Source organism: Monodelphis domestica, chromosome 5 (genome assembly GCF_027887165.1).
Source record: "Monodelphis domestica isolate mMonDom1 chromosome 5, mMonDom1.pri, whole genome shotgun sequence".
NCBI lineage: Eukaryota > Metazoa > Chordata > Mammalia > Didelphimorphia > Didelphidae > Monodelphis > Monodelphis domestica.
Window position 1 is genome coordinate 275,932,488 of NC_077231.1, and position 13,636 is coordinate 275,946,123.

Sequence of the window (13,636 nt, forward strand, 5' to 3'; positions counted from 1 at the left end):
CAAATCTGAAAAAGACTTGAGAGATTATCTGATGAAGATAACTCCTTTCCTTTGGTTCTGCTAAATCAATTCAGACCAGCTTCCCTTTTGTGAAATATATATAAATCCAGGAACATCAGACTTTTTCGAAATGACATTGTCAGCCATCTAGGCTCTGTATTGGGATTCCTTCTCTTACATATACTTGCTATGTGGCAGTCCATTCAAATGGTTAGAGCACGGCTTCCTTCTTGACCTTCTTGACACCAAAGCTTTAACAAATACTTTATTTTTTTTTTCTCTTTAAAAAAATTATTGATTTGATTAATGAAGAAAATTTTTCTATGGTTACATGATTCATGCTCTTTCTACCCCCTCCTCCCACCCCCCTCCCGTAACCAACGCGCCATTCCAAAATACTTTCTTAAATAGTCAAACTACTCTACTAGGATACTCTATAACTCCTGTTATGAAAGCAAGTAACTCTCTTTTGCTATCCATTGGCTCCCTCTTCTGGCCGTTCCAGGTATTGCTGCGTAGTGCATGAAATATGCTGGGGGAAAAAAAAAAAACCACCTAGAATCATACAAAGGACCACCTAGAATTGGATGAGTCCACAAAGGTCATTTAGCACAATCCATTATTTTAAAGAAACCAGGACCCAGGGACCTTAAGCAATTAGTCTAAATCTATACAAAAAATATTAGCCCAGGCAGGATTCAAACTCTAATCCAGCGGGTAAGCAAGTGGCACCTCTTTCCCATAATCATCTTCCCCATTTTTTTTTTTAATTTTTCCCATTTTGTTTCCATCCTAATGGAACAAGGAAAGGGAAATTTGTTAGTGAAGACCTTCTCCAGCAAGATGGCCCCCTACAAGTATGTACACACACACACACACACACACACACACCCAACCTAGGATTCATCCTCTACTTCCTTCTTTGAAAAAATCCTTTACATGATTAAATTCCATTTTTATCTCATCTTTCACTATTTGGCTTTTTTTCTAATGAAGTTATAAATGACTATCAAATCTGGACTCATACTGCTAAAGAACTGCAGATTGACCTTCATTAATATTTCTCTCTCCTAGGAGTAGAGTTCTATCTTTCCTCTAAGTTATGGTGACCTTATTTCAGAACAGAATATCTGGGGGAGGTAATATGGGTTTCTGGCCAGAGACAACCCTTGGGGCATTTCCCTGATCCCAAACCCCAAGGCTACCATGGTGGTGAGTGTCTCTAGCCTGTGGTCTTCTCAGCTCCCTCACAGAACTGTTGGGATGCTCACAACCCATTTGTGATGCTTCCAAGAGGATATTATTACTTTGGATATTAGTTTTCATAAATCTGAATTGAATCCCAGGGATTATTTGTATTCCATAAAAATGAAATTTTCTAGTGCAAGAAAGCAAAAATAATACAGGACCATATAGAATCAATACTTTGAAAGTTCTTAGGACTATACAAAGCCATAGCTAGGAATATTTTCTTTTCCTTTTAAAAATTGCTCTTTTTCTTTTCTTTTCTTTTCTTTTCTTTTCTTTTCTTTTCTTTTCTTTTCTTTTCTTTTCTTTTCTTTTCTTTTCTTTTCTTTTCTTTTCTTTTCTTTTCTTTTCTTTTTTTTAGCACGTTCAATTTTTAATAGGTCCCTCTCACCTCCCCTACCCAGATGGACTACTTTTATAACAAAGATTTCCAAAACAAACAAAAAACAGTTCAGCCAAACCACGTTAGACCTGAATATGCCATATTTCACACCCAGACACTCCATCCCCTGCAGTGTCAGTAGCAGGGACGTTTTCTCATCTCTTCTCTGGGACTTGGCTTCATCATTAAAACTCTAGTGCCCTCCATAGGCTCCATCCTAACTTGCATTCACACCTTGAATCACCTAAGGGATGTCCACCCCAGGTTCCAGGTCGTTGATGCATCCTGATTCCTAAAACTATAGCTCATGTGCTGCCATGTCTGTCCCTCTTTAATTGCCAGTTGATATGATTAACTCAAAGCAAAGAAATTTACTGAAATGTAGCATAAACATTAGTAGCAAAATAGTTCTTCAATGAAGCAAAGGCATACATTCTGGATCCAAGGCAAGGCCTTCCCTTTTCTCATGGGAGCCTTCTACTACTCTCCCTGCAAAAAGCATCTTTCCTAGATTCATCACTCTTTTGTAGTCCTCTCTACAGTTTAATTTGGTAGCTGAGCTCACTGGGCATGGCATCTCCTGATGGGTGACTTGTTCTGCAAAATGTCATTGTGTGTCTTTCTTAAATCACCTCTAATTCTCCCCAACTATTTGTTTCCTCAGGTACCAAAATAGTCCTACTTATCTTGCCCCTTTTAAACTCCTTCCAAAAGAATTGTCCTTTCTCCTCGTCAAGACCACCCATCCCTTCTATATGTGCCATGGAGCACACCCCTGCCATTTTCCCCAAAAGATTATCCCTCACTATCACATCAATTCTATTTCCGACTCTTAGCCTCTACTGGCCCTTTGATACTTGCAGAGGCAAATAGTTGGGGAGAAGTGGATATGCTTTAAGTAGGGTCACATAGTAAAAGGGGGAGAGCTGAGATTTTAATCTAAGACCTCTGACTCCAATTCAAGTGTTTATTCCATTATACTACATTATTTTGTTTTATACCTTGGAATGCTAAGGTCCCAAGAACTGAAGATCTTTGGGTAGGGTTATAGAGTTACTAAATGGCCAGATTGGAATTCAGACCTTCCTGATTCCAAATCCAGCCCTTGGTATATTGGGCCAGGTATGTCTTCTATTTTTAAAGCAGCTCTATGCACATGGAGGGCAATAGAAGCTTCTTTACTAGTGCTGTTTTTGTTCATTTGTTTCAGTTGTTTCCAACTCTCCATGACCCCATTCAGAGTGATCTTGGCAAGATACTGGAGTAGTTTGCCATTTCCTTCTCCAGCTCATTTTACAGATGTGAAAACTGAGGCAAAAAGGCTTAAATGACTTGCCCAGAGTTTCATAGTAAGTGTCAGAGGTCAGCTTTGAACTCAGGAAAATGAATCTCCTTGATTCCAGTCCTGGTCCCCTATCCACTCTCAGTGCCACCTACCCGCCTAGTGGTTCCCATTAGGAACTTATGAATTATTCACCTTTCCTCCAGATAACTTAGAGGTCACCTTCAAATCACTCTAAAGTCATTAATACCTCAGTGGTAGGTCCTTTGGCAAGAACTTGAAATTATTCAGCTGGAATTAACGTCCTGCTCATCTCCTTAAGATCTCCAGAGAATCAGAGGATGACTTCCTTCTCACTCTCTCTGTGGGAGTCCCCCTTCATTTCTTAAAGTTCATCAGAAGTATGTGCCATCTATGTCTACTGGTCAAATTTGGGGGGTTTCTCCAGTAGCTGCCACTCAAAAATTTTTAGTTTGGGGACCTGCATTGCAAAGGAGAGAATATCACCTAAATCTGCTGAGCATTGATCCAGAAAGCTAGAGATGCTGCTTCTAGTCAGTTTTAAGAGCAGATAAATATTTTAGACAGAACCTGATTTTTTATAATATAATTTTAATTTGGGGTCCTGTAGCTAAAAACTTTAGAAGATTTCCTTCTACTTTTTTGTTATTTGCCAAATAAACAAATCTCAGTAGGGAAGTCTTTTCTTCAGCCCCCTCCCTCTGAGCTGTAAATAGGATTGTTGTTGTTTTTGGGACAAGCCCTACACTCATTGCACAAGGCAAAAAAAAAAAAAAAAGCTTGCTTCCTGGGGTGTTTATGAACTCTAAGCAGTCTGGTTTCTGAATTCATCATTTGTCTGAAATTGCTGGCTCCAACATTGTGTCTTTGGTCTCTTAGTTGCCAAATCTAATTTATACACACACACACACACACACACACACACACACACACACACACACACACACACACACACATATAATCTTTACCTTCTCTCTTAGAATCAATACTAAGTGTTAGTTCTAAAGCAGAAGAGTGGTAAGGCTGGCTTTGAACCTAGATCCTCTTGGTTCTCAGTCTGGTGCTCTATCCATTGTGCTACCTAGCTGTCCCTCTAATAATGGCTTTTTAAAAATTTTAATCCCACTTGACTGCCTCCCAATTAGTAGTATAAAGACATCATGAGTGATTGAAATCTGCATACCATTTCCAACCTAGGATTCATCCTTCTTTCCTTCTTTCAAAAAGTCCTTTACATGAGAAAATTCCATTTTTATCTCATCTTTCACTCTTTGCTTTTTTTTCCTAATGAAGATATAAATGATTATCAAATCTGGTCTCATAGCCAAGGAAGAAGAAGATTTCAAAGCCTATAAGTAGGGAAGAAGGTCAAAGATTGAGGTTCTAGAAATGGAACATCCAATCTTAGAGTATCTTATTCAAAACCTTAAGCAAAGAATAGGGAGATGAAATGTTTGTGTTTGGTGGACCTAGTTTCTTCTTTCTAGTAGCTTTTATGCCATAGCATTACAAGCATGATTTCTCCCCAGAATGGGATGCAGAAAGTGTTCTTATACTGTACTCTTATTAGGAGAGAATGAAAAGAAGTAACTGAGATCATGCTGTTTTGTCTTTAAAGGAACTCTGTTTTCACACATGGGATATAAGATATGCTCTTGCTATTGCCTGGCTGGCAGAATGGGTTTTGTTCAGCCCTGCCTCTCTAAAGTTCTTGACCGAAAATGTGATGTGTGCTTTAAATAGCACATTCCCCAAGAAAGCTATGCATGCACTCCAAGACTTTGAGTCTTCCTATTTCTGCTGCTAATTTTCCATTTTGCCCAGATATACCCTTATCACAATTGTCAAGGTAGAAGAGACTCTTGTGAACCTACCCAGAGGTAAATTAAATTTCTAGATCTAATCTTATCACCTCCACAGCCCTTCCTGCCCTTCTTCCTCCTTTCCTTGGACTCTAGTCAGAGAAGGGGAAAAGGGAGAAGTGAATAAACATGAATAAGCACCCACCTTGTGCCAGAATCTGTGTTAAGAGCATTATAAATTTTATCATATTTATTCCTCATAGCTGCGCTCGGGAAGTAGGCGTTCTTCTGATCTCCATTCTACAGTGGAGGAAGCTGAGGCAGACCTAGGGTTATTCAACTGGTAAAGGGCTAAGTAAGTGACTCTTACTGAGTCCAGGACTAGCACTTTATTTGCTACATGACCTAGTTGCCTTAGTAAGGCTTTTTTTTTGCTATTGATCTAGTTATATTGATAATATTTATACTAGTTCAAGTATATTTTGTCTTCAGAGCTCTTTTGCATTTCCTCATTAGCCCCAAAGCAACAATACGGAGATGCTTAGCTATGAAGATTGGCAGTAACCCAACCATTATCACCAAGAGGAAGAGAAGAGAGAAATAGTGAATGATAATTCCTCAGCTATCTCTAAAGTGGCAGGCACTGTGGGGCTCAGGATGTTGGCTCCCCTCAAAGAAATAATCAATTCCCTCAAAGACCTTATTATACAGTCAGGAAATAGACATGTAATAATGTGTGCATATGGATATAATTATATAAATTGAAGTAGAGAGAGAGGAAAAGAATGAGTGATGGAACCAGAGAAAAAGAGATATAGAAATGGATGATAAATGCTGATATAGAGAAAAAGATAGATAGAGGTAAAAAGACATAAGAACACTTTCGTGATTCAGTGGTTAGAGTTCTGGGTCTGGAATCAGGAAGAATCATCTTCATGAGTTCAAATCTAGTCTTAGGTACTTTATACCTATAAATCCTGAACAAGCCATTTAACCTTGTTTGCCTCAGTTTCTTTACCTGTAAAATGAGCTGGAGAAGGGAATGGCAAAACACTCTAGTTTCTTTCCCAGGAAAACCCCAAATGGTGCCATGAAGGGTCTGACACAAATGAAAAAATGACTAAACAACAGAGAGACATAGACATAGAAAAGTAGAGATATAGGATACCAATTAATTTGGGGGGGCAAGGCACTTGTAACTGGGGGAATTGGGAAAACTTTATGTAGGAAGTGATTCTGAACTGAGTTTTGAAGGAAATTAGAGCTTGCATGGAGGGATAGGTGGGAAGTCATTGCAAACATGGAAGACAGACTATGGGAAGACTTGCTAATAGCAAATGATGTATTATAAGTGAGGGACAGCAAGTTGGTTAGTTTGACTGGACTACAGAGTTCATGAAGGGATATAATTATCAGAAGTCTGGAAAAGCACATTGGAGCCAGAAGGCTGTTAAATACCATAAAAGACAAGTTTCTCTTTGGTCCTCGAGTCATCAAGGAACCACTTCAGCTTCCTAAGAAGGGGAGTAACAAAAGCTTTCTTCCTTTGGGGGGGTGGGTGTTGGGGGTGCCAGGGAAGGGGACCTGTTTCGGTGTTGGTTCTTAAGCCATTTGGTTCTACCTTATCAAATGCCAGGTGTTTTTTGTAAGATGAAACTTATTTTGTGGTTAGTTTGCATTTTTTAAGTATTAAGTTTGATTTTTTTTTTGTTGGATTATGTAAAGGTGTTATACTCTAACTCTAAAATTTTGTGATTTTCTCTGAAAATGTTTCCCCTACATTCCCTGCATATGCCAGGCTAGACCAGATTTGTTAGAGAAAATGAGGGAACAATCTTACTTTTAGATCCATAAATGGAAGAGACCCTAGAAATCCTCTCGTCTAACCCCCTTATTTAACAGATGAGGAATCTGAGGCCCAAAGAAGTGAAATAATTAGCCATAGGCCACCCAGGTTCATTCTTCAGTTCTCTGACTCCAAGTGTGGCCCTTTCCCCACCAATAATATTATTTTTCATTTTCCACACAATGATTTTGAATGCTTTTTTGGGTGTATCAACTAGAGATTATCAACAGAAAAATTCCTTTTTTATATAAGAATATGCACAATTGTCAGTGACTTTCCTCCTCAAAGGAGGGTGTAGAGAAGCGGTAGAAATAAAGTGTTCGGGATTTGGGATGGGGGATGATAAAAGAATAGGAAGAATCGTTTCTGGAGAAGAAAAAGCTTCACCTGTCATTGTTTCATATTTTAGCTTGATTAATAAGTACAGTAAAGGATGGTGAGCATTCAGCTGTTCATTCTAACCCTTTGAAGCGTTGGGATGCCCAAACAGAGAGGATTTAGGGAAGCGGATATCAGAATTCTTAAGATGCATTGGGCAATGAGGTGTGTAACTTTGGAATGAGGTAGGAAACTCCAGAAGGAAGCCCCTTGGGAAGTCTGCACCTTGAGCGATCATGACAGCCCTTGGTTCATGTCCCAGACTGACTGTTCAGATTTAGCTGTGATTTATAAAGCACGTAAAACATCACTTTTCTTACTTCATTCAAGCATTTCTTAAATTACAAAGACTTACTTTGGGGGAGAAATTCCAGCCAGGTTTTGCTTTCACTCAAGTAAAACATTGTGGCACCAGTAATGGGAAGAGTTCAGGGTATCAGAATACATTGTGTCTAATGTTCTTGGACACTTCAGGATCCTGAGTGCTTTAGAAATATTAACCATTATTCTCCCTGTTTCCTGCTTTTCAACAGGTTCTTGGAACGCCAAATGAGGATACGTGGCCTGGAGTCTATTCCCTGCCACATTTTAAGCCGGGTAAGTTTGTTTAAGCAGCTGCACCCTCTTAAGTGCAGCCCCTGTGATGAGGGGACGCAAATAAACTTTTTCCCGCCAGCTCACATTAAACCTCAAGTAGATTTTTGTATGCTGTGGATCTCACTGAAGTTACAGCAATGGAAAAGTAGGTTGGAGGGCTTCTCAAGTCAATTCTGCATGTGTTTCCCCGAGGATCTCACCCCTGCCTAATATGGCCAGTTTTTAAAACCATTTTTTAATTTTTAATTTTGCATTAGACTATGTGGTTCTATTTTCTGTCTCCATTCTTAATACAACAGAGTCTGGTTTGGTCTGATATCTTTGCACTCCAAAGAAACATCTGTTCCATTTTATAGTCATCACCAATTATTGAACAGAGAGGTTTTACCCAGGCTAGGCACATCTGAAGTCCATTCTAGTCCATGATGAGACTGAGTTCCATACTCACCATCTCTCCTAACATACTCCTACTGCCTCTTACTTCCTCTGGCTTCATGAAAGGTATCCTGGAGAAGATGGCTAAATTGGACTGGTTTTTCCAGAGGAAATTCTTGAGAAATCAAGTCAAAAAACACTTATTTAATACCTACTATGTGCCAGACAAAAGATGGCAGAAAGTAATGCCTGTTCTTGAGGAGGTGCCCAATTTATTGTGGGAGAGAACGTGCAACAACTAAATACCAATACAATATTGGATATATTCCCCAAATTCTTAATGCAATGTTAAATTTCAGTAACTTTTAAATGTCATTTGGCATATTAGCTTTATTAATTTAAAATGGCGCAAAGTTGTTTTTGGAATACCATTAATGCAAGATAAATAAGGGACCATCTCAGAGGGAATATAACAAGATTGAAAAAGCCTAGAAAGACTTTTTTCAGAAAGAAGGTAGATCCACTCTTCTGCCTTAGAGCCAATACACAGTACTGATTCTGAGGTGGGAAGGAAGGAAGGAAGGAAGGAAGGAAGGAAGGAAGGAAGGAAGGAAGGAAGGAAGGAAGGAAGGAAGGAAGGAAGGAAGGAAGGAAGGAAGGAAGGAAGGAAGGAAGGAAGGAAGGAAGGAAGGAAGGAAGGAAGGAAGGAAGGAAGGAAGGAAGGAAGGAGGGAGGGAGGGAGGGAGGGAGGGAGGGAGGGAGGGAGGGAGGGTAAATAGATCTTTGACTTGACTTGAAGAGACTTGAGGGAAGCCTGAGAAGATAGGAAGCAAATTTAAGAGAGCGCTGGGCTTTGTTGGAAGATGAAGTGTCTTGTGAAAAGACCAGCACAGAGGCCAGTGTCATTAAATTATAGGGTATACTTTTGGAAGAATGGGCAAAAAGGGGCCAGATTGTTAAGAGCTTTAAAGGTTTTACAGAGGGATCTGCGGGGTGACTCAAGGGATGGAGAACCAAGCTAGAGAAATGAGATCCTGGGTTCAAATTTGGCCTCAGACACTTAAGCTGTGTGACCCTGGAAAAGTCAATTAACCTCCATTGCCCAGTCCTTATCTCTCTTCTGCCTTGGAACTAATACTTAGTAAAGATTTAAAAGGGGAAAAAAAAAGTTTAACCAAGGATTTTGCCATTGGAGTCAATTAAATAGGTTTTAGGGGAGTGGCATGGTCAGGCCTGTAGTTGAGCAGAATCACTTTAACAACTTTAGCAATAATAATAATAACTTTAATAATAAATAAGTGCTACTTGATAGTATTTAATAACTTTAATAATAATCATCACTCTAGATGAACTGGTGTGGAGAGTGACTTGAAACTGGGAGACTAAATAGAAACTTTTGACAGCTCATCAATCGTTGAGGTGACAGCTAGAGACTGGCAATATCTGAGAGAAAAATTAGTGACCAACTTATTTTAATTAAAGCTTATTTTTTCTAGCTATGGATGAATGTATAATTCTTTTATTATTTTTAAATGCTTTTCTTTATTTTATTCCAGTAACAAATCTGCACATAAATTTTCCATGGTTATATGATTCATGCCCTCTCCCTCTCCTCTTCCCCACCAGAACTGACGAGCAATTCCACTGGATTTTGCATGTATTATCACTCAAAACTTATTTACATATTGTTCATTTTTGTAATAGAGAAATCTTTGAAAACCAAAACCCCAAATCCTCTACCCAAATAAACAAGTGATAAATCAGATGTTTTCTTCTGCTGAATGAGTAGTTTTAAAGATAAACTTCCAAAAATCCGAAACCTATTTGTGGCTATTTGGGATTAATACTCAAAATACTGAAATCTAACTGTGATTTCATCAATTTGAATCTTTCTCCCAGTGATAGATGGCAACTCATCCCTGCCTGCCACTCATGTGCCAAATCCTCCCCAAGTTTGCCACATTTCTGTGCTAGTAACCTTCCTAACTTCTTCCCACCATTGCAAGGGTACCAACAAGGCACCCTAGTGGTCCATCTGGAATCCTTCCCTTCGCTTAGCCCTCCTCTTCCCTGGCTGCCTTTTCCTTGGTGCCATCTTGTGCTTCTATTCTTTGAAGTTCTTCATTGGTTATATATGGCAGACTGCCCAATCCAACCTCCATGGTCCTCTTTGTTTCCTTCTGTGTCACATTTTTTTGGAGCTTTTAAAAAATAGTTGTGTTCCATGTCTCTCACACACAATATTATTATTTGACTATATAAAACTTATTTTAAAGATGTAGCTTTGGGAATATTAAACACTAGAAAAATATTCATAGAAAGGAAATTATTCAAGCTTTTGTATATAGTTCTCACCTCCCAAGATATCTTTAAATAACTGCATTACAGTTCTCGTTCTCTCTCTGTCTCTCTCTCTGTCTCTCTCTGTCTCTCTCTCTGTCTCTCTCTCTCTCTCTCTGTCTCTCTCTCTGTCTCTCCCCCTCTCCGTCAGTGTTTTGCTGCCTCTTTCCTCTCTTTCTCCCTTTTTCTCCCTCTTTCTTTAGACATTAAAACAGAAATATGTGTATATGTACACATATAATGTTACATAAAACACACACACACACACACACACACACACATATATATGATAATCTGTTTTGAGATTTCAACATAAGAACCTTTAAAAAAACATGTAGACCCCGGATAGCTTAAACTTGATAGGAAAAATAAAAATGTAATCCATTTCTTAAAAGCAGTCACAATTTCCTTGGACAGTAGGTGGCAGTCATGAAACTTTCCCTTTTTATGATTACACTCAACTCAGAAGAGTCTCAAGGATTCTGCAGTTGTCTTTTTTTTTTCCAGGAGGCCTGAAAGGGTTGGAATTGGACAGTCAATAAAATACAGTGAAATGAACTGTTTGTAACATGGTTCTTTTGTTGGGATGTTTCTCTTTTTTTCCCCTCTGCAATAAAACATGGATTGTGAAACCCAGACCCACCATAAAATTGCTGAGAACAATTGCAAGGAAGCTCTAAAATTACACAATTCTGTGAAGGGAAAAGAGGCTATGGATAGTTTCTGTAAATGAGCCAAACATGGCCTTTTTCTCCTCATGCCTTTTTTAGGGACCATAGGAATAAATCAGCAATCTAAATGGATGGCTGAATTGGAAGGCTATTTTTATCTTCTTTAACTTTTATTGTTTTCTCACAGTGGATACTACTCAGTGAACCCTTCTTCTCTGCTGCTCCGAAGTGCCCTATTTTTTGTGCTTTGGCTGAAAATTCTAAATGATCTCTGTTTTAAGATAGTTTCAAAGTCCTGCAGATTTAGGGAGATGGGATTAAGAGAGAAACCTTCACTTTCTGATTGACTTGTTCCAAGGACTAATGAGGTACACCATGCCTGAGCAACTTTCTCTACTTTGGAAACTTAAAGTTCAGCATTTTTTAAAAACACGTAATAGTCTAAAGTCCCAAATCTTAGGAGAGAAACAGAATGGAATGTGAAAGGAAAGACTTCTCTGTACAATGAAGTTAGATCAAATTATTCCAGAATTCTGTTCAGCATCATATCCTTTGGAGAAGATGCAAGCCAAATCAGATACAGCTTCGTATGGCGCTAAATCTTTCTTTCATAGTGTTGATATCCAAATATATTAATTGTTCCTTTCAATGTGCTACCACTAGGGATCATGTCAATGGAACTAAGACATGTCCAAGACATTTCTTGTCTGTTCATAGAGCCAAGAAACAGACTTATCTGAATAGATAGGGAAGAAGATTATCAAACCATTAATGTGGTACTATGTATAAATGCACTATTAAATTTTTCTTATGCAGCAGTGATTGAAAATGGTAGAAAGACGTGGTAGGAACGAGTACATTGAAGCATATAATAAATAAGGAACCTTTGTGATAGAGACATGAAGAGAGAGAGGCTTTGCAGGACTTGTGGACCAAGATGTAGGACTGGAGACCTAGCTCTAGATGTCAGTCAAGAGAAGATTCCAACAGAATATTCCCAGGAGGGGCAGTTGGGGGCTTTGGCTGGCCACACTGAGAGGAGAAACTTGGATTTTGGTCTCTGTGTCTCTGACTTGAAGTCACTCACTGTCTCCCTGGAGGTTTGAATCTGACTGAAAGGACGCTGGCGGGGCTGAATTGTTTTTTGGACTTTGTCTCTGGCTCTGAGCAGTTGAAGTTGACACTGAGAAGAGAAACTTGGCTTTTGGGACTTGGTCTCTGTCTTTCTGACTCTGAGCAGTGGAAGCTGATCAGGGGAGAAGCTTTTGAGTTGGTGATCTATAAGAGAGTTGAGCTGGCCAGGAGAAAAGGAGAGATTTTGAACTTTGTTTCTTTCTGTGGTTGAGAGACCTGAGACAGCTGAGGGACCTGGCTGATTTGTGAAGAAGATAAGAAAGAAGATCCTAAAAGCCATTGTCCCCTGTATCCCTAACTGTCACAGAGTCACAGTTTGTGACTGGGATACTTCCTCAAACCTTTCAAAATTATCCCCATATTTTAGGGAAATCCTCATCCCTCTTACCTCAGTTTCCCATCCTGTTATCCCAATAAACCCCTTGACTGAGAAAGCAACTGGAGTATCTTTATGGTTCACTCAGGAGGAAGGGAAGAAGCAAAGGCTTCAAGAAGATTTGGGAGGTGAGGGAGGCAAAAGGGAGAGGTTGGTTAAGAGAGGGAGTGAGAGAGGAAGGAGGTTAGGAAGTAGATTGATCCATCAGCAATCAGTAGGGATCAATAGGTAACCCCAGGGCAGTCCCTTATAAGTAGTCCCCTGTGTACCAGCATTCCTGTATGGTGGCATCCCTCAGCATTTCTCATTTCTACTTCCATTACTAATAAGCAGGTTCAGGTTCCTGTAGCAGCCTCTCTTGTCATAGCCAGCCAGAGAACAACAGTCATTGCTGAAGAAACAGTTCCCCTCCGTTTACCTCTCTATTTCAATCAGTAACAGTTTCTCTTCAGTTTACTTTTTTATTTCACCTTGAAGTATAGGAATGAATACTTTGATCATGGCAGTGTTTGAGGGCAAAGGATATTCTGGTGACATAGTGAGTCAGGGAGAGAGATAAGAGTTGGATTACTCCAGTGCTCTGGTGATATGGTAAAGAAGGCTCAGTGCATTGCATAGTTACTCTGTGGTGAACTAAGCAGGACTTGGGCAGTGGTTGAAGAAGTATATACAAGGAAGGAAGGAAGGAAGGAAGGAAGGAAGGAAGGAAGGAAGGAAGGAAGGAAGGAAGGAAGGAAGGAAGGAAGGAAGGAAGGAAGGAAGGAAGGAAGGAAGGAAGGAAGAAGGGAGGGAAGGAAGGAAGGAAGGAAGGAAGGAAGGAAGGAAGGAAGGAAGGAAGGAAGGAAGGAAGGAAGGAAGGAAGGAAGAAAAGGGAGGGAAGAAGAAAGAGAAAGAAAGGAAGGAAGGGAGGGAAGGGAGGAAGAGAGAGAAAGAAAGAAAGAAAAAAAGAAATAAAGGGAGGGAGGGAGGAGGGAAGGAAGGAAGGAAGGAAGGAAGGAAGAGAGAGAGAGAGAGAGAGAGAGAGAGAGAGAGAGAAAGAACCACATTTTGTGCGTCTTTTCATTGATTGGGATTTTATAAATATTATCTTGGTTGATCCTCAAAACAATTCTGGGAGGGAGCTACTGCCATTATCTTCATTTTACAGATGAGGAAACTGAGACAAGCAAAGATGAAGTAACTTG

General features: G+C 39.5%; 1 protein-coding gene across 7 annotated transcripts in view; it reads left to right on the forward strand.

The window, feature by feature from the left end:
* CDK14 (cyclin dependent kinase 14) overlaps positions 1-13,636 on the forward strand; it is a 648,447-nt gene that overhangs the window by 466,233 nt on the left and 168,578 nt on the right. For all 7 annotated transcript variants that reach the window (XR_008912449.1, XM_056800182.1, XM_056800184.1 and 4 more), the window contains one exon: positions 7,493-7,556. Coding sequence is in view for 6 of the 7 variants with exons in the window: in XM_056800182.1 (XP_056656160.1) it covers positions 7,493-7,556 (64 nt within the window). In the remaining variant the exon portion in view is untranslated. The remainder of the gene's footprint in view (positions 1-7,492; positions 7,557-13,636) is intronic.